This window comes from Typopeltis vanoorti, chromosome 16 (assembly GCF_054136105.1).
Source record: "Typopeltis vanoorti isolate ZY-2024b chromosome 16, IOZ_Tvanoo_1.0, whole genome shotgun sequence".
Lineage (NCBI taxonomy): Eukaryota > Metazoa > Arthropoda > Arachnida > Uropygi > Thelyphonidae > Typopeltis > Typopeltis vanoorti.
In genome coordinates, this window is record NC_143564.1 from 106,292,516 (window position 1) to 106,320,152 (window position 27,637).

Below are 27,637 nucleotides of genomic sequence, written 5' to 3' on the forward strand. Positions count from 1 at the left end.
CATGATGATATGCACATCCACAACTAGTGGTGGAATCTTGGTTGAATAAAGCATTAACAACAGATTATGTGCTCAAAATGGGCATCTCGTCTTTCAAGACAGGTTTTGTAGCACACATGCGAAGGTTCTCTGTCATCTTGGTGAACAAGAGTTGGGACATCTGCTGGACATATTGTGTAATTTTGTCCCGTTCATCAACGTTTGGTGGAATATCCATTCCTTCAATACACCCCAAATGAAGGCATCAAGTGATGTGAGATCAGAAGAACATGAAGGGTATGGAAATTCTGTGCACCTCGAAATGAGCCTCCTGGGAAAGTGTTCTGATAAATAGGCTCTGGAACCACATGATATGCAAAAGGTTGCTCCATCCTGTTGGAATACCTGTGCACAAAATAAAATGTTTTTTGCATGACATCCCATGCAAATTCTGGGTGAATGGAACCAGCACATTCTCAATGTAACGTTCACTATTCAAGGTCATGGGAACACCATCCCTTCAATGAAGTAGGGCCCAATTATGCCATGGCTGGAAACAGCACATTATGCAGCGACCTTCTCACTATAAAAATGTTTCTCTTGGATAAATTCAGGTCTCGAGAAAATGAGAAACCTGTAAGTTCATCTGTTTACATGACCACTTCATCCAAGAACCAGTTATTATGGATGAAGAATGGATCTTCATAGACATTGGCAAGCAAGCATACACAATATTCCTGCCGTGCAGCGTAATCCATTACTGTTAAACACTGACCCACCTGAATGATGTACAAAAAAGGCACCCAGCTCCTTAAGGATTCTCTGCAGGGACTACCCCGGTATCCCAAATTTTACTGCTGTTCAGCATATGCTGCATTTCAGAGACTGTAACACTTGCTCCAGCATATACCCATGATTCTCATTTGTATTAACAGTACAGGGTTTCCCTGAATGACTTTGCATTGAGGCAGAACCTCAGTTGGAGACAACTATTTATACTGTCCACAAGCTAAGCTTGTGGACAGTATAAATAGTCCCACATACAAACTGGCTAGACATTGAGCTAAGCTGCTAGCTACTCTCACAAACAATTCTCCCTCCTTTGTCAAAAATTCAGCCCACCTAAAAAGCACCTTACAACACCATACCTTAAAAAGCTCAGACTTAATGGTAATAAGCTTTGATATCACCTCACTATTCACATATGTACCCTAATAGAAACCCTCAATCTACTGAAGTCACACTTCCCCCTGATATATTTGAACTATTCAAATTCACAATACATGCAGGATATTTCACATGGAAAGGGAAAATATACAAACAGATAGGACAGCCATGGACTCCCCCCCCCCCCCCGCTAGCCAACTTTTACACAGAACATCTGGAAAAACTAGCAATCAATACAGCCACTCTCAAACCAACACTCTGGCTACGCTATGTTGACGACGTACTTGTTATTTGGCCACATGGCCCACAGACATTGGAAACATTCTTCACACATTTAAATAGCCAACATCCAAAAATTCACTTTACAATGGAACTGAAAGCTAATAACTGTCTGCCCTTCCTGGATACACTTATCACACGTCTTCCAGATGGTTCCTTATCATTTTCATGTTTTAGAAAACCCACACATATAGGGAGTTTACACAAACAATCACACAATCACCCTTTTCAACAATATGGCATTTTAAAAATGCTAACCCACAGAGCAAGAGCAATCTGTTCCAATGACAATGCTCTGGCTGCTGAACTGGCTCACTTACACCACACCTTCTTGGCCAATGGCTATATGGGGACATAAGATAAACAAAATACTAAACGCTCCTAAGAAACCCCTCCCACTATCCACCACAGAGAACTACAACAAAACATTCACCATCCTATACATTAAAAGTACATCCAAAAAGATTTCAAGAATTCTTAATAAACATGATCTATGCACCACATTCAGACCGTGTAGCAAATTAGCAACCCTTATCCGCTCACCCAAGGACAGCAATCCCCCTTTATCACATCCAGGTGTCTACGAAGTACCCTGATCGTGTAAGCAAGCCTACTACAGTCAAATAGGAAGAACTGTGAACATCGCATCAACGAACACAAAAGATACATCTGGCATTATCACTATGGCAAGTCGGGCTTAGCAGACCATGCTCTGGATACCCCTGCACACAGGATCAACTGGAAGAACACAAAAGTACTACACAGAAGCTCTTACAAGTCGGAGAGATTGTTCTTAGAGGCAACAGAAGCCCTGAAACACACTCCAAATCTCAACAAATATGGCTGTATAAATTTGCCTAAAATCTGGGAGATCATCTTAAGAAAAAACTAGTACCAGTTTTTTTCTCTGTTTAGGACTCTAGTCTTATGTGATAGCTGCAATTTTTTTTTCAGATAGAGGGCGCCAAAATCAGGACTCTAGTCTTGTGTTGCTGCTACAATTTCGTTTAACTAGTCCATTGATTACACCATGTTGTTATAGTCTCGCATATTGTGACAAACTGTGTTTTTGTGCTCTGAAGATGCTGGTTATAACACCAGCGAAATATCAGCAATAAGTTAATAAATTAATTATTTACTTATTTTTCTGTGTTCTAATATATACCGTTAAAAAATAAACAACATGTACGACGAACACATAAGTCTCTCCACACGTCATTGTGTAGACATTTCCTTTATCCAACTCAGCTGTTACTCTACTATAAAAAGTTAGTAAATTACTAAGGCATGATAGACCTTTTACAAAAGCCATGTTGACCCTCGAACAGTATCATATTTTTATCTACCAATTCTTGAATTCTCTTGTTGACCAATTTTTCTAGTACTTTTACCACACGCCTGAGATACTGATTGGTCTATAATTTGCTACTGAGGTCTTAGACCCTCCCATATGCAAGGAAATTATGCCCTCTTTGCACTCCCTTAGAACTCCATCAGAACTGAGACTTAAAGAGCCTAATCAGAGGTATTTCCAGTTCTCTTGCAAATTCTCACAAAACTTAAGCCCATCTAATCGCACCGCTGTATTTACATTGAGATTCTGCGATATCCTAAGAACTTCCAATTCATCCACCTCTGTTCCAACATTAGTGTTTGTCACATATGTTATAGCAATAACCTGACTAGAATGATATACCCTTGTAGAGTGGCCGCTCAGTAACTCAACTATTTTATCTGCTTTTGTCACCTCCTGACCATCATCATACATTCAGGTTAATTTTCCATAGTCATTCTTTCTCTTACTTGCCATGTAACAAAAGAATCTTTGGGATTTCCTTTGGCCAGATCAGCTAGATTTTTTCTGATAATCTGATTTGCCTTCCTTACCATAGTGGTCACCTTTCTTGCCTGAGCCTTGTACTGTTCAAGAGTTTGCTGGTCACCTTTCCCTTTATATGCCCTGCACAACATTTTTTTCTTCTCTAGCTCATGCTTAATCATAGTACTCATCCATCTACCTCCTACTTGATTAATCCTCCTCACCTTAGCTATACAATTTAATCTTGCTTCCTCTAGATCAGTGTTTCTCAATGTGGAGCAATTTGAATATTTTTTTTTTGGGGGGGGGGGCAATTTGAAAATGTACATGTACATATTTATATTATACTTTTTCAAAACTTGGCTGACTATTATGCTGGGGAGGGGGGGGGGCCATCAAAATCTCTGAGACATTTAGGTGGGGCATCAAGATCTTTGAGACGTTGAGGAGGGGCATGATCCAAGAAACTTTGAGAAACACTGCTCTAAATGAACCTTAACTATTTCCCATGTGCTACTAACATCCTTACCTTGCAATCTGTGGCATGGCATAAAACAGATTTAAGCTTCTTCCTAAGTTTGTCATAATCACCTGCCTTGTAGTTTCATATATATATATATATATATATATATATATATATATATATATATATATATATATATATATATATATATATATCCCTTTTTGAAAGAATATCATCATCATCATCAATTTCCTGACATGTACCCTCAAGGGGTGTACAGGATATGATAGTACTACATGAAAAATTTACGTCATTACTAACTTCCTATCTGCAATTTTCTTCCAAATCAGTCTGTTACTTGTCAAAACTCCAACATTATCAGATCTTATTTTTCTATCGTCTAAGGCACTTTGTACCGTATCAATCCACCTATATCTTGGTCTTCCTCTGTGTAATTTTGCTGCCAACCTGGCAGAGAACACTTGTTTTGCTAATCTTTCCTCTCCCATTCTGTTCAAGTGACCATACTACCTGAGATTAGCTCTGCTAACGCATTCTTGGACGCTGACAATGTCAAGTTCTTTCCTAATATCCTCGTTTTTAATATGATATTGCCATTGATGTCATCTGTTCATAACTCTAATCTTTCTCAGGACTCTCATATCTGCAGTTGCTAGTCTTTGGTCAAGTGTTTTACTTCTGACCCAGCTCTCAGATCCATAAGTTAAAACTGGTTTGAACACTGTCTTGTATACAGCTAATTTAGTGTTCCGACTAATTTCTCTATTATTCCATATGAATTTATTCAGTGACTTCCTACCATACCAGCTTTGTTGATTCTGTTGTCTATTTCCATATTTAACTTACCATCTTCAGTAAAAATGGTGCCTAAGTAGCTGAAATGTTTTACTTGTTCCACAGGTTCTCCATCTACAATGCAGTTGACATTTTCATTGCTTTTGCCTATTTTCATTGTATTTGTCTTTTTAATGCTGACCTTCATACCATATATATTACAACAGTTATTCAATTTAGTCAGGGAATCTTGCACACTTGTAGCGGATTTATTTAGAAGTATAACATTGTCCGCATAAAGCAAAGAGCTGACATTAACATCTACAATTCTGATATCATGTTTAATACCACTTTCCTTCATAATGTGATCCATATAGATAATGAAAAACAGAGGGGATAATGTACATCCTTGTCTCACACCAGATTTAACATTAAACCATCTTCCTGCACTTCCTTCAATTCTAACTGCTGACTTAAAACTCAAATAAAGACTAAGTATTGCTTGATATAATGCCCCATTGACACCATATAACTGTAGTGTATTGAATAGCTTCTCTCTTGGCACCTTGTCATATGCCTTTTCCAGATCGACAAAACTTAAATACAGATCTTTGTTATATTCCCATGCTTTCTCAACTATTTGTCATAAAGTGAAGATCTGATCCTGACAGCCTCTATTTGGCCTGAATCCAGCTTGTTCTTCACCAAGCTTTTCTTCCACAATTCTTCTCAACCGTTTCTCAAGTATACTTGCATAGATCTTGCCAGGAACACTCAGTAGGGAAATACCTCTGTAATTTTCACATTCAGTTTTATTTCCCCTTTTATATATGGGTACTATTAGAGCTCTACTCCAATTATCAGGAATTCATCCCTCTGTCCAGGCTTTCTGAACTATGCAGTGCAGCCATTGTAAGACTTTTATACCACCATATTTTAGCATTTCTGGTCGAATATCATCTACTCCTGCTGCCTTTTCACATTTCAAGCCTTTGATGGCTTTTTCTACTTCAAGTATGGATATGTATTCCTGACTGTATGCCTGTTGAGTGTTTTTTACCACTATGCTATCACTGCTTGTTTCATTTAGCAATTTTTCGAAGTAATTACTCCATACTTCAAGGATATCTTTTTTCTCCTGTTTTCATGTCACCTTTATCATCTCTAACTCGTTTTACAGCACTCTTTCCTGTATTCCTAAGCTTCTTCAACAACCTGCAGAATATCTTACCATCTTCTTGATATTTATTTTCTATGTTCTTGCCAAAGTCCTCCCATTCCTCATAATAATATACAATCTCCCAACTAAAGAGAGCATGGTTACTTTCACCAATTGGAGGCACTGTGGTCACCTAGATTTGGGATAGCTCTTCTCATCTATGACCAGGTCCAGTACTCTCACACCACTCGTCCCTCCATCACATGCTGCCTTAAGTAATTATCTCTCAGTAGGTGTATAAATCCCATTTCCTTTCTGACATATGATATTTCTTCCTTCCAGTCTATATCTCCATAGCTGAAGTCCCCATAATAATCAATCGACCTGTAATCATTATACTGATTTGCTGATGCCTGTCTTCCACATCATCCATGGAACTCCCTGGCCTATAGCAATAACCAACTATATATTTTGTCTTACTGGCTTTAATTTCACACCAGATTGCTTCAAATGAACAGCCACCCTCTCACCTATCTCCTTTCTTTTTGGCTGCAATTCAACTGCTAACATCAGCAGTACCCCTCCCCCATCCGATATTCTCTTTCCTGAAAATACTAAACCCTAAACCCTTTACATTCTATTCCTGTAACTACATCATCTGCTGTTACCCAAGTCTCAGTAATGCATAAAACTTTTGGGAAGGTTGTACTAACCAATGTCAAAAACACCCCCCACCCCATCCTGCTTCCTGATACTTCTGGCATTAGTATATAGAAACTGCAGCATCCCTTTAGTTTCCCCCACCCACTTCCTGAATTCACTACCCCATTTAATATTTTTGCTTCAGAGACTAGTTTCCTCACTTGGTCATTCTCACATTCCCTTGCCTCATGAGTGCCTTCACACAAACTCACTTGCTTCCACCCTAATTGCTTAAATTTTCCTGAATTTGTGCTTGGTGAACAAAGCCCTCTCCAGACACGTAACACTAAAACCATTTAGATGCAGTCCACTAACATTGTACAAATCCTTCTTTCTATCAAACAGAGACAACAGATCCTAAATTCTACATCATTCCTTTTGCACAATCTACATATAGACTCACTGGCTATCAATGCCCTCCTCCTCAGTTCACCTCTATCATAGCATGGTAGGAGACTTATAATCTTCACCTTCTCGCTCTTCAGTTTTACCTCTTCTAACAACTCCTTTACATCTTCCCTCATAAAATACTTCTCGTGCCTTAAATCATTTTTACCAACCAAGACAATCATTTTCTTCAACTTACCTTTTTGCATCTGGATGGCATGGCTAATATCAAGAATTTTTGCACCCAGGAAACAGTTTGTTGTCACACTCTTGTTAAGTGCTTCCCCGGTCACTGAGTCCCCATACACAATTTTCTCCTTAATTGTTTTTCTTGTTTGTTTGGTCGGTCTTTATGTATTTCACACTTTTCCTATGAAGGATAACATTTAAGCGTGCTATTTCTTTATTAATGTCAATTTTTTCTCCTCTATTTCCATGGCTGCATGTTCGACATTAATACTATCAATTTTCATCTTACCGTCAGTATTTGCTGTGTTCTCATCACCTAACAGACACTCACTTTTGAAACACTTAATACATACTCTCTCTCTCTCTCTCCAGTTTCAATTTCCTTCCACGTATTCTTTAATTTTTCTCAACGAATACATTTCACACACACTGCACTGAATCCTGCAAAATTCAAATCACCGGACAACATGGTCTTTGCCACCAATTGTTCATTGCATTGCCAATAATATCACAATAAATATCAAAGTAAAATGTTATAAATACACTAAATACTCTAAAAACATGAAACTCTACACTAATTTTCTAATGAAAAAACACATCAAAACACATAAAATCATCAATTTTACACAATAATAATAATAAAATGTTTGAACAATACCACTGGATCATAAGATAAAGAAGACAAATCCAGTTCTGATTTGTCAATCATTTCTTGATGCACATATTGCTAAGATCGCTAAGGTAGCATATAAGATTACTTGGCTAGTGAAGAACACATTAAAAATTAGAGAACACATTAACAATGGGTTTCTTGGGAATGTGGAAGTGGTGAAGAGGATTCAGAGGCGAGTGACTGAGATGGTGAGTGGCATGTGCCCTATGAGGATAGACTGAAGGTGTGTGGATTGCAGAAGTTGGTTGATAGGAGAAAAAGAGGGGATATGATAGAAACGTTTAAGTTGCTTAAAGGATTTTATAGGATAGATGCAGGGAAAATGTTTCAGCATTTGGTTAGAGTGACCAGAACAAGGTGTCATTCCTGGAAGTTGAATAAAGGTGTGGTCAGTAGGGGTGTGAGGACTAGATTTTTTGCTTGTAGAATGGTGAATGAGTGGAATGGGTTACCAGAGTCAGTTGTGAATGCTTTTTCTGTTAATGGGTTCAAGAAGAGGTATGATAGATTGTGTGGATAGATTGGGTCTCTGACGACAAGTCTTCGGACTCCACCGAGGTGCCCATTTAATAATAATAATGATACAAACTCAACTGTACTTTCTTCTCCATAAGTTTATTAAACTTGTTTAATGAATGCAAGTGCCCTGAAAATTGGTGCAACTATGCACTTTTTCAGTCCAAGGGATCATCAGACTTGAAAACATGATTTCTTTTCAAAGAAAAGACTGTGATTACACAATATGAAGGTGTAAAAAAAATTACACTATATGAATTCTTTCTTTTAAGGTTACATGGTGGTCAGCATTTATAATGAAGAATTTATGGAGGCATAACATGTGTTATTTTAATTACTTTACTTAACATTAAGCAAGTAATAACAATCAACATTTCGCCCTCTGTATTGAGGTCGTAATCGGGAAAATATACATATGTACAATATACAAGCTAAATGCCGCTATATAAGCAAAAAGTCAAATGAATCTAAATGTTTGTTAATCATTTATCCTAGCCTGACCTCTCATGAGAAAAAAAAAAAAACAATGGAACTACATGAAACAATTTCTACAGTCCTTTTATACTGAGATTTTCTTCTGTTTGGGGTTTTTCTGGTTGTTATATGGGTTGAAGATGGGTCCTCCACATTCATGGAATAGTTAATCCATCATTTTTGTTCAGATTTGGATGATGTTTCAGCATTTCACAAGCTTCTGCATTTTCTTTCAAACCAGGTTGTTGGTGCGGTGTAGGGACTTAGTGCCTTTCCAGTCAATTCTGTGGCATTTTTAGAGTGCGTAGCCTGATAAGCCTGTTTTACCATAGTAGAGGTATTTAATGTGGCATTTGTGTTCATCTTTTCTGATTGGAATGGTGCATCCTGTTTCCCCTATGTAAGGTAGGTTACAGGTACAATGAATTTTCGAGACTTTTAAACTGTTGAGAAACAGTTACAGGGTGGACATTGGGGAGTTCTTTCGCTTGGTGGAACAGTAGGAAGGAGCAATGACAAGGGACCATCCCTGGAAGTTATGAAAGGAAGCTGTGAGCAAGAGGGTGAGGAGTGGTTTCTTTGCATGGAGGGTGCTTGAACTGCGGAATGCATTGCCTGAGAGAGTGGTGAGAGCAAGAACAAATCAATGAGTTCAAGGATTGTATGATAGACTTCGTTTTTCCTAAGAGGAACCTCCCACGATGAGCCTCTTGACTCAATGGAGGCCTGAATAATAATAATAATAATAATAATTTTGTAAACCCCTGGGTGGGTAAGGTATGGAAGCGGATCTTTGGAGGAACTAAGTCAATTTCATAATTTTGTCAGGAGTTTGAAAGTTGTCTTGATGTTGTATTTAAGTAGTGTTCTATCTATTTTTTCCGAAATGCTTCTAATTTCCAACTAATATCATGGCCCTCTCTTCCCATGTACTCCACTCCGGGTATTTCATGTGGCAAAATAATTTTTACCTACAAAAAGAAGGTATGGCCATGGGCACCCCCCCCCCCAATAGCAATGAGCTCTAGATTTGGCTTACCTAAACCAATAGTCTGGCTCAGATTTTTTGATAATATTTTTGCCATTTGGCCCCACGGCCAGCCACCTGAACAAACTACACATATGTATCCAATTCACCATCGAAATCGAAAACAACAACTCTCTTCCTTTTCTAGACATACTCATCACACTTTTTCCCTCAGGCTGCCTCTCCTTCAGTGTCTACCGCAAACCTACACATACAGACCAATACATACATAAAAATTCATACCACCATCAAACACAAAAAATTGGAGTTATCAGCATCCTCAAACACACAACCCTAACAATATGCTCCAATGAATAAGCTCTGAACCAAGAATTTGAAATCATTAACAAACATTTGTAAAAAATGGTACAAGAAAAAAAAAAGTTCACAAGATCCTCCATAAAAATGCCATTAAAAGCAAAAAAAATAAAAAAAATTACAAAAATGTCATAGCCATACCCTAACATTAGGGGCATTTCAGAAAAAATAGACAGAACACTACTTAAATACAACTTCATAACATCAAGACAACCTTCGAACCCCCGGCAAAATTAAGAAATTTACTTAGCTTCTCCAAAGATCCTCTTCATACCTTGCCCACCTGGGGGTTTACAAAATTCAATGTACCTGTAACCTACCTTACATAGGGGAAACAGGATGCACCATCCCAATCAGAAAAGATGAACACAAATGCCACATCAAATATCTCCACAACAGGCCTATCAGACCACGCACTCCAACATGCCACAGAATTGACTGGAAAGGCACCAGGTCCCTGCACTGCACCTAAACCTGGTTTGAAAGAAAATGCAAAGAAGCTTTTGAAATGCTGAAATACAAGATGCTGAAAAATGATGGGTCCTCCACATTCTTGTGGAGGACCCATCTTCAACCTATATATCAACCAGAACAACCCCAGACAAAAGAAAATCTTAATATAAAAGGACTAGAAATTGTTTAATGTAGTTCCGTTTTATTTTTTCCTCATTAGAGATCAGGCTAGGATAAATGATTAGCAAATATTTAGATTCATTTAGTTTTGCATAGTGCAGTGGCATGTAGCTTGTATGTTTTCTTGATAATGACCTCAATACAGAGGTTGTAACATTGACTGTTACTCGCTTAATGTTAAGTAAAGTAATTATTCTAACATGTGTGTTGTGTCTCCATAAATTCTTCACTATATGAGTACACTATATGAAGGTGTAAGTTTCTATTGTATTGCTCTTACTGTATAAAGATAAGCACCATTACATTTTGCAACTCAGTGCATATAATGGCAGTGATCTGCTTCACTTCTGTGTCAGAATCAAATTTATGTAGTTTTCAGTTCATGCTTTAAGTACTACTACTACTATAAAAGAACAAAAATCACATACGGTGAGGGTTGGATTATGGGTACATGCGCTGTATGTAGCCATAAAGAAGCAAAACCACCTGCATTGTCAAGATTTTTTTTTTTTTATTCTATAAACATTGCAAATAAGTCTTAGTTTTGCTTAATATTTGCCAGTCACAGTTTCTTTATGAGGTACCCAGTATTGAAGAGCCTTGCTTTTGTGCATAGAAAAATCATGCTCTCATATATAATGATATTAATATCATTCATATATATTCATATATTAACATATTTCATATATAACATGATATTAAGATCACTTTTCCAGACAAAGTATGTCATGAAAATTTCACCAGTAAGGAATAATTATTTTTTCCCAAATAGTGATTGCTCTTACAGTTCTTCACATGGTCTAATTATAGAGAGTCATCATAGCTAATTATAAATGATAAAAAAAATAAAATAAAAAATCAGTTTTGTTCATAAAAGTAAATTTCACTTGCAAACTTCATGCATGTTCATTTTATTAAACCAGCAAGATCAAACGAGCCCATTTTCGACTCATACTTAATCCCAATTAAACATTTAAATGGAGGGCAATTCCTGTAATGATGATTTCTGTCATTCTTCAACAACTGATCACCTAACTTAACAATCAGATATCTCTAATGTAACAGCAGCACTTGGCCTCCAGCTTCAAACATCATATTTTTTCCTTGACTTTAAAAGGCTTTAAACAAACTTGATACTGTTGCTCTACTAATTGCTTCTGATCTGTAGGTACCCCTACAATATCTCTAATATCTACTGATCTCTTTTTCCAGGTTTCCTGCAAAATTTGATAAACACATTTTTATTGTAATATGTATAAAATACTGTTCCCTGTCACCAATGAAAATTAAGTTTTCTAAAATAGCTAAGAAGCACATATGACAGAACAATACTTATCAGAGATGGAACCCTGCTGACTCATCAAATCTCAAGTTACATGTTTTACAGACATGTCTTATCAACAGAGTTCATTATAGTCGAGCAATATTTCTAGTTTTACTATTTCATCTCACATATAATATAATAAATTATATATCTTACCTAAGGCAATATCATCAAAAGTATTTTGATTGATCATTCGTTCAACCATCTTAATTACATTTCCAACTTTTGATAATTCATCTCCCTGGTTAAAAGAAACATGAAAAAAGTTACTCTTACTCTAAAAACAGAATGGTCCATAAATGATAGAAAAATATTAAGTATTTTAAAGAAATCAAAGTTTCTATGACACTGCAACTTAACCTTTAATTAGTCACATGGGAGATTTATTTGACCCCAGCCATCATTCAAGTTCAATTTCTGACAAAAACAATGATAGATTTTTGTTGCAATTTCGAGTAGCTGAGTTTCTTGCTTTTGTGCCGAATCAGTTGTGTGCCGGCCGTCGGGGCAATTAGTTGTGGAGTAAGGAGTGATTTCTGACTCCATGCAAGTACTTACATCAGTATTTTTTGAGTGATATATATATATTTTTGATTTTGTACTTTTATGCTTATTTTCTTGTTCTAGTTGCAATTATTACATTTGATGACACTGAGTTTGCTATTACCAAAGTAAATCAAAGCATTTTTGAGCTGTTTAATTTAAAATATTGTGATTTATATCTCTATTTTTTATGCATTCTTGGTGGGTATTTATGATATTATTTGCTGCAGTATGCAAAATGACTTCATGCAAAAACTTGACAGAGGAAGAGATAGAAAATTTAGCAGAAGCAATAGCCAAGAAACTGATTACACCCATTACTGGCACTGGGCAAAATATCACAGTTGATAACCGGTATACTAGCATTACCCTGACATTATCTTTGCTCAAAGACCACAAACTGACTTTGGTGGGTACACTAAGCAAAAATAAAAAAGAAATACTACTCCATATTCAACCCAATAAAACACAAAAACCACACAGCAGATGATTTGGTTTCACCAGAGAATTAACTATGATGTCTTACGTGCCCAAAAAGTCCAAAGCAGTAATTCTTATTTCTTCCATGCACAATGCCCCTGAAATTGATGAAGAATGTCCTGAAAATAAGCCTGAAATAATAAAATTTTATAATTTCACAAAAGGGGATGTTGATACATGTGATAAAATGTGTATGACATATAACACTGTAAGATGCACTAAAAGATGGCCAGTGATACTGTTCTTCCATTTCTTGAACATATCTGCAATAAATGCATATGTTCTGTACAATTTTGGACTACCTGAGAGTACTAAAATGAGTAGATGGGACTTTCTAAAGAAATTATCCATGGAATTGACCAGGCCATTTCAAAACAAGCATTTATATATTCCACAAGTACCAAGGGACATCTGGAAAAAGCTATGAGAAAACTTTGTTATTCCAGAAGCTCATAAATGTAAAAACTGAACAATTGATCCCCTCCCTCCCATATACTACTTTATGATATCAGTTATCCTATTATCCCACCATAATATACCAATTTCATATTTTCTAATATATGTAACAACTTTCCATGTTGCATTCATTTCAATATCAAGATCAAATGATCGTAAAATAAGGTCAAAATGTGAAAAATGTCTGAGCTTTTGTTGCAATGAGCATTCTTCAGTAAGATCCAATTATTGTATGGAAAACCAAGACTGAATAAAAATGTTAGTAATTAATATAAAAATAAAGCAATATTAATGATTTGTTTATTTCATTTTATTCGCCATAATCAACCTTATAATAAATAAAAACATTTCATAAGAAATATTGAGAAATTAAAGAAATACCATAATTTTGGGGTCAAATAGGCCCCATGCAACCAATTATGTAACAAAAAAAGGGGTGACTAATTAAGGGTTTAAAAAAAACCTTAATATGTAGATGATTCATGTATCTGTAACTCAACTAATGATAGACTTCAAATATCAAATAACAAATGAGCATACCATCATTATGGATTGCTTATAATTATATAATGATTATAATAAATATAATAAAAATTTCTTTTATGGAGTAAAAAGAAAAAATTACCACTCCAGATGAGTTATGAAATCAATTGGATTGATATCATAATAATCAGGATTAATTCTCTAAAAATGGGTAAAAAATGCAAAATGAAACACTGACTGTAGTGGTTAGCATCAAAACTTTTTAAAGAAATTTACATGACAATCTCTGGATATTATGTGATTATTTTCTAGTTTTTATATACCTAAGGTGCAATCAGAGAATTTCATACCACATCTTTGAGGTTTTAAATATATATGAAATGGGTTTCTCATCCCAAGTTTCTGGAAAATAATAATAGATTATAATTATATAATGATTATAATAAATATAATAAATTTAGGGACCACACTGTTAAGGTGGTTAAGTCATCACATCAGATAACTACAGTGTTGAAGAAACAAATTAGTTAACTTGTAGGAATAAGAGAGTTTATTCTCACACTATAAGGCCCCATCTTGACTACTGTGCTCAGATATAGTCACCTGGGTTTAGAGAAAATGAGATGAGGAAACAATTGAAAATATACAGTGGCAGGTAACCAAAATGGTACTTACCCAATTGAGAATTGGAATGTGATCTTCAAAGTTTCAGTAATAGATGGAAGACACAAGATATGACAGAAATGTACAAGGCAGTATAAGGATCATGCCATATAGACACAAGCGAGTTTTTATATGGCAAGTAGGAGGAGAACTCAGGATCAACTGAGGAGCTAGTGAAGATGTGGTTAGGAAGCATATGACATCTTTAGTAAATGTTTTCAAAAAAAGATATGATGGATATTTAGGTGTGTGACCTGTAAAAGGACCTTCCTCAATGAGTCGTCTCTCTGTGAAGGAGAAGGCATGATTGTGCAGTCACTCACTATACATAATACTTATAGTGAGTGACTGTATCATTATTTCACCTCCTTCAAATAATGTGTAGTGAAGGCCATGAAGTAGTCAAATGGTTAAAGGTAACACCTTTAACCATTTAAAGCCACATAAAAAAGATAGTATATTCACCACTAGCATGAAAAGCTGAGAAGGAAATATAGGGAAAGATTAATATAGCCTTAAAGAAAACTGAGATTTCAACCTAAAGCAAACTTCTGTTCTACTGTCCAACATTTCACCAAAATCTTTAATTTAGGCTAAATGCACAAAGTATATTAACTATTAACAATGAGCAGAGAAATGGGAAGTGTAAGGTTTGGTCATTAACTTTATAAATTCCTAATTTCAGATGACAATATCAATGGAGTCAAGACCCCACTGGTAAACTGCAGTGATGTGACTTGAAATTGTCTAGTGAAAATGTTCTGTCACAAGCAAAGTTTGCATGTGAACTATCTTCATTACCAGGGTACTTGTATACAGAGGCTGATGACTTCACATTAGTTGCCTTGGTATCCAATAATGCAATGCACATTTCCTTTCGGATGTGCATAATGCTAAGCATTAAGAGAGGATCACTATTTAGACTGGTTTTTATCTTTATTGAGGTAGTGTTAAAGTGAGATACCTCTCCAAAAATTCAGAGTGATCTACAGGATTACTCGAAATCTTGCTGAGTGATCCTGAAAGGATCACTAAACTCATCACTCCTGACTTGAATTACTCTAGAACAGGATACTCAGCAGTGGTTTCACTCAGCGACAAGCAAAAACTTACTGCCAAGCAGAACTATTCTACTACAAAAGATAAAACAAACCCAAAAATGAATATTATTAAAATGTCATCAGTGGGAGCAAGACCCAGACAGATACCAAGATTAAATTAATACAGAAGTGATATATTTCAGAGTAAAAATGTGTATCACCTCATTGTTAAAATAAGATCAGAGATAGACATTTTTTTTTCACTTCACTGTTAGGTAAATTATACTTGCCAAGAATTATATTTTTCTGTAATCCTTTTATCTGTGCATAAGTAAACAAAGTTTGCATGTAAAGTATCTTCATGACAAGGTCACTTGTACACAAAGGCTGTTGATTTCAGATTAGTTGCCTTGGTATTCTATAATGCAAAGCACACTTCCTTTTGGATGTGCATAATGCTAAGTATGAAGCCAGGGTCATGTTCTTATTCAGGTCTCGTCAGCAGGAGACAGATTCAAATTAAATTAATACAGAAGTAATACATTTCTCTTATATATAAGTAGGGCATATTTCCCATAAACATATATCTTCCCTTACTACTCAGCATTATGCACATCCCAAAGGAAGTGTGCTTTGCATTATGGGATACTAAGACAACTAATGTGAAGTCATCAGCCACTATATGCAAGTAGCCTAATTGTGAAGATGCTTCAGATGCAACTTTGTTGCTTATACTATAAATAATCAGAATGTTTGCATACTGTGAAAAAGGAACACTGATGTCTCTCAAGCAACAATATATGTTATAATGAAAACAATATGGTCTTATTCAGAATTAACAGCACTTCATTTCGGAATGAATTGCACATGTTCATTAGTGGAAGGCAGATGCAGAAAAAAACTTCATTTTCAGTTTAAAACAACTTACGATCCATGTTAGAGAACAAAAAACAATTTTAATTAGAAACACTTAGAAAATAATCTTCATATCCTTAGTAGGATTCAAATCCAAAGTCTTTCAAACCAAAGGATAGATTTTATTCTCCCTACTGTGCCACCAAGATCCAAATTTTGAGAAACATTGGTATGAGAAACATGAGTGGAATCTGTAAAAGTACTGTAAAGGAATCAAAGAAGATAAACGTGACATAAAAACTGAAGATGAAAAGATGGTTTGATGTAAAATCAAGTGTGAGACAGGCACATACAGTATATCCACTGTAATTAATCATCTGTATGGAGAAAATGGAAAGTTGCATTAAACCTGATGTCAAAATTTCAGATATTCAACTCAGCTTTTTAATTTAGGCCGATGATGCTATTATTATTATTATTCAAGCCTCCATGGAGTCAAAAGACTCATCATGGGAGGTCCTTCCTAGGAAACACAAAGTCTACCACTCATTGGCCGTTCTTGCTCTAACCACTCTCTCAAGCAATGCATTCCACAGTTCAACCAAGCTCCATGCAAAGAAATCACTCCTCCCTCTTGCTCACAGCTTCCTTTCATAACTTCCAGGGACGGCCTCTTGTAATCGTTCCTTCTCGCCTTTCCACCAAGCAAAAGAACTCCCCAATGTCTACCCTGTAACTGCCTCTCAACAGTTTAAAAGTCTTGATCATATCGCCTCTAGTTCTTCTATCCACCAAACTCTACAGTACACATTCCCTCAGTCAATCCTCGTAACTAACATTGTACAGTCCTGAAGCCATCTTTGTTATCTGCCTCTGTAGCCATTCCATGGTTAATTTATCCCCTTCAAATCCTGGGACCAAATTTGAGAATAATGGTCTAAATGTGGTCCGATCAGGGTCTTATACAAAGGAATAATAACTCTTTTATCTCTGCAGGTCAGCATCCTTCTCAGTATTGCAGCCATCCTCTGGGTTACCTTCACAATATGCTCCTTGAATTTCAGTTTTCTATCAGTCATCACCTCCAGATCTCTTGTCTCCTCCTCCTTCCTCCAGTACAGCTCCTTCAACAGAATATGCAGCCTCCTATTGATCGATTCCAAACTTCAAGACTTTACATTTTGCCGAAATAAACTGACCCCCATTCATTTGCCCAGCTGTCTAGTTTATTCAAATCCTCTTGCACGGCTGCCACATCTGCACTATTACTGATAACCCTTCCCAGCTTCACATCATCTGCAAATAACTGAATATTTACTTGTAATCCATTGACAATGTCATTGATATAAAGGTTGAACAATACAAGTCCCAGTACTGAGCCTTGTGGAACCACACTTGTAACCTTCTGCTTCCTTGATATTGCCCCACCATACACAACTCTCTGATACCTATCAGACAGCCAAATCCATTTGACTAATCCAACATTTAAAGCCATGTGCTGCAATTTATATATTAGTTTATCATGTGGCACCCTGTCAAATGCCTTTGCAAAATCCAAAAAAAATGGTAGTACATGCCTTTCCCTCATCAACTGCTCTTGTCACTTTATTATAAAAGGCAATCATGTTACTAAAGCAAGAGCACTCCTTAACAAATCCATGTTGATTCTCACAGAATACATTACCGTCATCTGCCCAACACTGTATACAGTCCCTCACTAATTTCTCCAAGACCTTAACAACTACTGATGACACACAAACTGGCCTATAATTAGAAACTTTCAGTCTGCTACCACTCTTATGCAATGGCACTATCTTACCTTCCTTCCATTCCCTGGGCACCTTTCCCATAGCCAGACTTTCATTGAAAAGCCAGGTCAAAGGAGCTGTCAGTTCTTTAGCACATTCTCTCAAAACTCGTGGTGAAATACCATCCAGTCCCACAGCTTTACTGATATCTAGAGCACTCAGTATTTGAAACACACACTCCTCTTGCACCTCTAAACCCTGAACCTGTTCTATCCCTCTAGTATTAAAACCTTGTCCAGGATGAAATAGTCCAAGAAAGTGCTCATTGAACAACTTCACTAAGTCCTCTGCATCAGTCACTCTATTTCCATTTTTATCCCGCAATGTCATTCTTCCACAATCATTTTTCCTCCTACTGGCCACATAGCTAAAAAATTCCCTATGATTTCTTTGGATCTTAGTGCCAATCTCTTCTAATATTCTAGTTTTGCCTTTCTCACCATACCAGTCACTCTCCTGGCCTGCGTCTTATATTCTTCGTGTATCTACCCTCCATCCCTCTCCTTATATCTCTTCCATAATCTCTTTTTCAACTGCAGTTCCTGTTTGATATTGTTTGTCATCCACTTTACACCAAATTACACCATATGTGGATGTGTCCACTTCTTCACTTGTGGAATACAGCTTACTATTGCTGCTAACAAATATTCCTTCACAATTTCCCAAGCACTAATGATATCCTGGCCTTCCAATTCTGCCCTCCATTGAACTGCCCCTAGTTGATACCTAAGACTATTATAATCACCTGCCTTATAATTCCACATATGTTCCTCTTTTTTCCCTTTCCTTTGATATAGCTGCATGTCTATTCATCTTCCAAGTCAAAACCACATGGTCCCTCTCTCCAACTGGTGGGAGAGATGTCATCTCACTTATTATCAGCTCTTCTGATACTATGACCAAATCCAAAACTCTTGAACCTCTTGTTCCCTCTATTACATGCTGCCTAAGACATTTGTCTCTCAATAATTCTATAAATTCCATCCCCTTATTACTACATACATTTTTCTCTTCCCAGCTTATAATGCTGTAGTTAAAATCTCCCATAACAATCATTCTTCTTGCACTTGCCAAGCTCAACTGCCTAAACATCTCCTGCTCTCCCACCCTCTGTGTTCCTTGGTTTGTCAGAAGAGAGGAATGGAATATGTGGATGCTTGAAAAGCAATTGAGGACAGAAGAGAACTGTATGTGAGAGACCACTTGCATTTGAATGAGGAAGGAAGAATGCATCTTTGTGTTCATTGCCTTCCAAACTCTACTCTTAGAGGACATAAATCATCACTTATCAGTACTCCACCATCACTTTTTCCTTTTCTATCCTGCCGAAAAATGCTGTACCCTGCTACTTCAATTCCTGTTATTATATCATCCTCCATCAACGACGTCTCAGAGATTCCAATAATCTTTGGCCAGGCTGATGCTATCAGTGTCACCAATTCATCTCCTGTGTTTTGGATACTCCTGGCATTAGTACCTATCATTATCCCCTCTCGACTCCACTGGACTCAGTGTTACCTGATGTCATTCTCCTTCCCCCAAGCACCCATTCCCACAAGAGGCCACTACTGCTACCATCCACCCTGGGAATTCTAGTTTCCCTATATTGACACTCTGACTCATTCAGAAAACAGCAATCTCTCCAGATGCCTTCGTCCTTCCTCATTCAAATGCAAGCGGTCTCTCACATATAGTTCTCTTCTGTCCTCAAATGCTTTCCAAGCATCCACATATTCCATTCCTCTCTTCTGATATATTCTGGCTATTATGCGATTCAGTATTACTGCTATTCTGCTCAGCTCGTCACTATCATACCTGGGCAACACACATACACACACGTTTCCTCTCTGCGTTTTCTTTTGCACAACCTCAAGCAAGAATTTCAGATCTCTCGCCACCTGATTTACATTGCCTCCCAAGTCATTCGTGCCCACCATCACAATCATTTCATCCATCCTTTCATCCCTCTTAATTGCTATAGCCACACTTTCTATCATACCTCCAGGCAAACACTCCTCTGTCATCCTATCTTGCACACCATGAATCATCGAGTCTCCATTCATCACACCTCTTACTACTCTTTCCTTGATTGCTCCTGCATCCCTCACTCTCTCTCTCTCTCTCTCTCCTCTAACCCTTTCTCTCTGTGTTCCCTTACTTACCTGCTGTTCTGGCATCACTCTATCCCTGGTTCCAGCACTCCCTTGCATTCTTCTCATTTGCTCTCTCTGTCTGTTTCCATTCTCCTCTCTTCTATCATTCTCATAACTCTCTCTCATTCCCTCTCTTCTACTGCTCCTATTCTCTCCTTTTCTAGAATTCCCATACCTCTCTCATTCCCTCTCTCCTACTGTTTCTATTCTCTCCTCTTCAATCATTTCCAAAACTCTTTCTCACTCCTACTCTGATTCGCCTTGTATTCATCTCTTCCATTCTCCTAATCTCATCTTTCATACTCCTTATCTCGTTCACAAGACATTCCACCTCCTCTTTCAGCTCATCTATCCCTCTCTTGGTTATCGAAATATCTAATTCACTTAATTCCTCCCATTGCCTATATTTTGTGCAAATACGCACTCTCCCTTCTCTCACCCACCACATATCCAACTCCCAGGATGCATACATGCCGCAAGCACTGCATGCTACAGTCCTTTATTATGTTACGTATAATACAGTTCTTAAATGGTGAAGGTGACATGCCATTTGTGATTGCAGCTGTGGTCACCTTGATTCCTCACTGCCAAGGAACTACTAAACTAAACACTAAATATATATAAACTCTATTTAAAAATATATCTAAATATATTCTTTATAAAATTCTTCATAAAAATATCTAAATATATTTTTATGAAGAATTAAATGACTAGAACCGAGATTTAAGTAAAACGGTTTTAATATAAACACACTACTAGTTTCGGCCTGTAACAGCCTTCTTCAGGTGACATTATAAAAGAAAAAACACTAAACATTGAGGGTTAAAAGACTATGAACAACACAGACAGTTTTTATACATAATTAGCATGAAAACATTGTAGTTGTATTTGAAGCTGTTCTTTCGTTTGTTGCATTGTTGGGAGAGTGTGTGTTTGCTGCATCACGTGAATGCCAGTACATGATTACAGCTGAATGACTATCTGGGAGGTTGTAGCTTAAGTTGTTATTTAGATGAACAGGATTGAAGATGATTTCTCTAGATTCCACAATCTTTCTCTCTATTTCGTCACTGCAACGGAAGATGTTAGTAGATTTTTCCCAGAAGACTTTGTGACTTTGGTTATCATCATTAGGATTAGCCGAGAAAAGGATATGACTTGATAATGCACTCGCTCGCTGTCTCTTGTAAGTAATGTCTCTCATGTGTTCTTCCATACGCATTTCGACAGATTTGTCTGTCTGCCCGAAATAAGGAATATCGCAGTCACATAATATTTTATATACACCAGGGTATTTGAGTTGATGATGACAAGGTTTTGGGTGGCTAATTAAGGAACGGATCTTTGGAAGTGGAGTGAACAAGGTTCTGATATTGTATTTTCTTAGAACGTTTGGTAATTTAACATCTTCCGTTGCAGTGACGAAATAGAGAGAAAAATTGTGGAATCTAGAGAAATCATCTTCAATCCTGTTCATCTAAATAACAACTTAAGCTACAACCTCCCAGATAGTCATTCAGCTGTAATCATGTACTGGCATTCATGTGATGCAGCAAACACGCACTCTCCCAACAATGCAACAAACGAAAGAACAGCTTCAAATACAACTACAACGTTTTCATGCTAATTATGTATAAAGACTGTCTGTGTTGTTCATAGTCTTTTAACCCTCAATGTTTAGTGTTTTTTCTTTTATAATGTCACCTGAAGAAGGCTGTTACAGGTTGAAACTAGTAGTGTGTTTATATTAAAACCTTTTTACTTAAATCTCGGTTCTAGTCATTTAATTCTTCATAAAAATATGTATGTTAACCAAGTCAATGATCATTCTGTCATGTATATATATATATATATATTATTATTATTATTATTTGACACCCTTCCAACTACTAACAGCGCTCAAACTTGCTTAACTTTTTGCAAGCCATCAGTAGCAGAGGCTCTGCCAATCCACCAACAACATTAAATATATATATATAAATATAAACGCTACATTCAACTATACTAAATAGCAAAAACTGATCTTCTTTTCCACTGCAGATGTTGCCGAGTGTGACCTCACCTTCTCAGTCTGTAATATTCCCTAACTGAACTGCTTTTCATACTAAACTTATTAAAAGTTTGCTATAAAAAGCAGCAATAAAAAGACAAAGAATATGAAAATAGGAAGGAAGGCCAAAAATATCAGCTACATCCTGAACCTATAAAACAAGTAAAACATTTCAGGTATTCAAGCAATTTTTAGTGAAGGTGGCAAATTAAATATGGAAACAAACAACAGAAAGAGTAAAGCTGGTATGGTAGGAAGAAAACTGAATAAACTTATGTGAAATAAGAGAGAAATTAGTCAAAACAAATCAAGTCAAAATACAAGTTTTTTGCCAAGATGCTATTAGAATCCTTACAGATTAATTTGAAGAAAATTATCAATAGGAAGTTGTTAGTGATATAACCTTTTAATTAGTACTATTATAATATCCTGTAAAATCTCCTGAGGGTATCTGTCAGGAATTTGATGATGAAGATATGAGGATGGTGAAATCAGTGATTACCCTTTCCTATGAATAAGACCCATAAATTAAACTTTATAGGTAAAAATGTTCTTTTTTTTTTCCTAGAGAAAAAAAAAATGCTATTCAAGTATTCAAGGGTAAGGGAAGAAAGTGGTAGGTTGCCACTGCAACCTACCACTTTCTTCTTGCAGTAACATCAATCCAAAATGCTAATATGGTTAATATGGTTATGCCTTATAATACATCGCAAGCTGCATCGGCAGTTGTGCAGAATAATCAGAGCTGCATTCGAGGCTTAGGCAGAGGATCCCCGTTCAAGAAGTATATTACAATCTCCGACAAACGTCAGTGATATTGTTAATGAGCAACGCAGAAAGTATAGGATTAATATTAGAAGGGAATTTTACATAGGCAGAATGGAATGTGGTCTACAGATGGGTACTCTTGAGATTGTCGATTGTCTGTAATGAGATGGATAGGTATAAAACTGACATCCTGGGAATTATAGAGACCAAATGGAATGGAGAAGGTCACTTCACAAGACAGGATGGTAAGCTAGCTGTTTACTGAGGTGATGACTCAAGGCATCATGAGATAGCTGTGATACTGAAGACAGCTCAGAAAACAAGCCTTCTTGGTTATAATAGACTTAAGGCTCAGCCTATCAATGTATCAATCAAAGTAATTTATGCACCCCATATGGATAGGCCTGAAGAAGAGAGCAAGGAATTCTAAACTTACAGACTGTTTTGGACTGCCTACCAAGGAGAGACAAACTTTACATCTTAGGGGACTTAAATGCAAAAGTGGGAAAGAGTATAGGAGTTAGGCCAGAGTGTGGCATGTTTGGTCTGGGTTAATGTAACATCTGTGGTGAAAGACTATTGGAATTTGCCCATGCTAACAGATTAGTTATTACCAATACCTGCTTCCAGAAACAGTCACAACAGATACTTGAATATCTAAAATTGATAGGTCAGGGCACCAGATTGATTACATCCTGGCTCTCCAGCAGTGGAAGACAAGCATCTGTGATGTGCCTGGAGCAGATTGTGGTACAGACCATCAGCTAGTAAGAGCCAAAGTAAGACTAAGACTCTGAAAACTTCTAAGTCAGGCACATCCCACTAGATAGGATGTTAGAGTAATTCCCAGTAGATTCATAGAAAAAACATCAACTTGATTGGATGATTTTTTGAAGAACAATGAGAACTCACAAGAAATGCTTTGGGAAGGAGTCAAGGTGATAATACAGCCAAGAAGTATCTCATCCCAACAAGAAGACCAAGAGACCCATGGATATCAGATTCAACATGGGAACTAATCAAAAGAAGGCAGCTGGCAAAACAAAGAAACACAGGGACTGAAGAATATAAGAGATTACATAGAGAAGTAAGAAGATCTATCAAGCAGGACAAGAAAAAGTTCTATACTAATAAATGTGAAGAGACAGAGTTACAGATGAGGAGGCACAATTATAAAAGGATGTTTAATTTAGTTCGTGATCTAAAGCACAACTTTAAGCCCAAATTGAATGTCATCAAAGACAGGAATGGAGCATTACTAACAGAAGAATTAGAAATCAAAAACAGATGAAAAGAATACTGTGAGGAACTGTATACAATAGAGTGGATAAAGAAAATTTGGAGCCCTCTCACCAGGAAATTCTGATTTGGAACATCCTCCACTTAGGTATGAAGTTGAAAGAGCAGTTAAACAGCTTAACAGCAATAAGGTCCCAGGAGCAAATGAAATTCCAGCAGAGTTAATTAAGGCCACAGGGGATGGGGGGGGTGGATAAGAGTGTTTCATAGATAGATTACAAAGATATGGGAGACAGATCATGGCCTAGAGACTGGAAGAAGTCCGTTTTCATACCACTACATAAGAAGGGAGATATGAAGGCTTGCAAGAACTATAGAACTATTAGTTTAATATCTCATGCAAGCAAAATTTTATTGAAGATCATGCTAAATAGCATTGAGGCCAAAGTTGAGGCAGAGATGCCTGAGGAACAAGCAGGTTTTAGGAAAGGTAAGGACACCAGAGATCAGATCCTTTGCCTTAGGCAGATAGATCATAGAAAAATATAAAGAATTTAGATTCCATCTAGTAATGTGTTTCTTAGACTACTCGAAAGCTTTTGGCTATGTACTGCATGTGAAACTGTGGGAAGTAATGAAAAGAATGGGTTTTCCTCAACAGACTATCAGGCCGATAGCCAACTTGTACAGGGAGCAAGAAGCCATAGTAAGAACAGGTGTTGGATTAAATGATTGACTTCAGGTTGGAAAAGGAGTAAAGCAAGAATGCTTACTTTCTCCTCAATTTTTCAGTATAAATGCAGAGGACATCATGCATGAAGCATTGAATAAAATCAAGACAGGAATTAGGATAGGTGATAGATTGATTAGTAATCTGAGATATGCTGATGATACCATACTACTTTGTAATGACAAGGAAGAACTAGGACAAATTCTTGATAAAGTTAACAAGATCAGTAATAACAGAGGACTTCCACTCAATCCTTATGGTTCTCAAAGGAAATACAAACAAGGGAGCTCTTGTGAAACAAGTGTACCTTAATGTAAAAAAAATTGAGGAAGTCAGCAAGTTTGAATACCTGGGATCCATTATTAATGTGAAGAAATGTTGTTCAGAAGATGTCAGAAGAAGATTAGGAATGGCTAAAACAACAGTCAGAGACTTGTCTAACATCTGGAAGGATGGATCTATCCCCATGGAAACAAAGTTGAGGATTTTGGATGCAGTTGTTTTTCCACTAGCGACTTATGGATGTGAGTCTTAGAACCTAAAGAAGTCAGATAAAAAATAATAATAGCTGCTTTTGAGATGTCGTGTTACAGAAGGCTGTTGAGGATATCATATACTGAAAGGCGTACAAATGAATGGTTGTTAGAAAAGATCGCTAGAACTTTAAAGCTCTCTAAGGATATTGACAGAAGAAAATTAAAATATTTTGGACATATTCATTTCATTTTCATTTCGTATGGTGATTCAACGACTGTGAGTCCCTTTTACGGGGAGCTATGGCACCACTTCAATCTCCAATATTTTTATCCGGGCTCGGGACCAGCATAGCTGACAATAACCTATGGCTGGAGGTTATCGTGTTAAGTATTCCTGACTGTATCTGTGTGTGTTCACGGGGCCAGTTTTCCTGCTTGCAGGATGAAAAACCCCAGATAGACTGGGGGGAAACCCTGCTGTCCATGCCCAAGACTGGCTAACTTGGCTATGGCTTAGGAAGATCCTTAAGCTCCTCATGTCATCGACAGGAATCTAACCTAGGACACTCCTTTCCCAGGCATATAGTTGCGAAGCGCATAGCCACTAGGCTAACATATGAAGACTTGGACATATTGAAAGGATGGAAGGAGGACGGTAATAGAAGGTAAAGTTCCTGGAAAAAGAGGAAGGGATAGACCATCAATGAGATGGATGGATGGATTGTGTGTGGAGTGACTGATCTTCAGAGAGTTGAAGTCTCCAGAAAAGCACACAACAGGACTACATGGTGGGGCCCGGTGTGGCACATCACCAAGCATCGGAGTGACCATACAGCATTTGTGGAAGCCCAGCAAATATATAAATAATGACTCATTTTTCACTAATTACTCCACTCTCTTTCAATATCCAGCTTCTACTCTGCTTACATAGTATCTCATCATTATGACAGGAATCTTTAAATGGGATATTTTATTTGAAGGTGAGTTAGCTGATCTCATATGGAGTCAGCAGGGCTTTTTCCTCCAGGAAACTCGGGTTTTTTTATCACACGTACAGGCAAACTGGCCTTCAGAACACATGTAATTTACAGGCAAAAAATATTGTTGTGGTGGATGATGGGAAGTAGATGGTGTGGGTGGAATGTCATGTTGGAGATGTCATGTAATAATAATAATAATAATATTATTATTATTATTATTACATATTATTATTATTATTACTCTCCTATAAACAGGGCTTGAAAAAAAGTGTCTTCTGCCTGTCCATGCCAAGTAAGAATTTTCGGTTGACAAGTAATGGAATCAGAATGGGGATGGGTGGGTCTGTTTAATTCAGTTTTATTTATGCAATGCTGATTCTGTGGCATGTTGTATGTCATAAACAGTTTTTTTTTTTTTTTATCTTACTTATTGCAACTGTTAATGCCTGGTTTACTGATAATCCCTTATTTGGTCATAATAGAATATAATCAACCAATCCATAAGAAGATAAGATTTACAAACATCATTTCATCTCTATAAAGCACTCAAGCATGCAATGAAAAGTAAGTAACCAGCCAATCATGGTAATATAAAAGTTGAGCAGTAGATAGCAGTAACCCCCTTATTTTGCACCTACTGATGGAATATGCAGAATCTGAGCCATTATTATGGTTATGGAAAATTGGAAAGTTTATGTAATATGAATATACAAATGGTTATGTAAATTTGGAAAGTGTATATATCTATATAACACACACACACACACACACACACACACACACACACACACACACACACACACACACACACACACACACACACACACACACACACACACACACACGCAGAGAGAGAGAGAGAGAGAGCTAGGGCTATTTGTCCAAATGAGTCCTTGAAACTAAGCTCAGGCTTTTGCAATATATTTTAGCCAAGGGTTATAACACCTAAAAATAGATAAAATACTGCATGCATCCATCCATCCCGCAACCAATACACAAGATCACAGCA

The 27,637-nt window shown here is 36.9% G+C and overlaps 1 protein-coding gene across 3 annotated transcripts in view; it reads right to left on the reverse strand.

Moving 5' to 3' along the window:
* The window catches only part of LOC150098246 (dynein intermediate chain 2, ciliary), a 504,968-nt gene that overhangs the window by 189,381 nt on the left and 287,950 nt on the right, over window positions 1–27,637 (reverse strand). For all 3 annotated transcript variants that reach the window (XM_090405921.1, XM_090405922.1, XM_090405923.1), the window contains one exon: window positions 12,061–12,145. In XM_090405921.1, coding sequence (XP_090262047.1) covers window positions 12,061–12,145 — 85 coding nt within the window. The remainder of the gene's footprint in view (window positions 1–12,060; window positions 12,146–27,637) is intronic.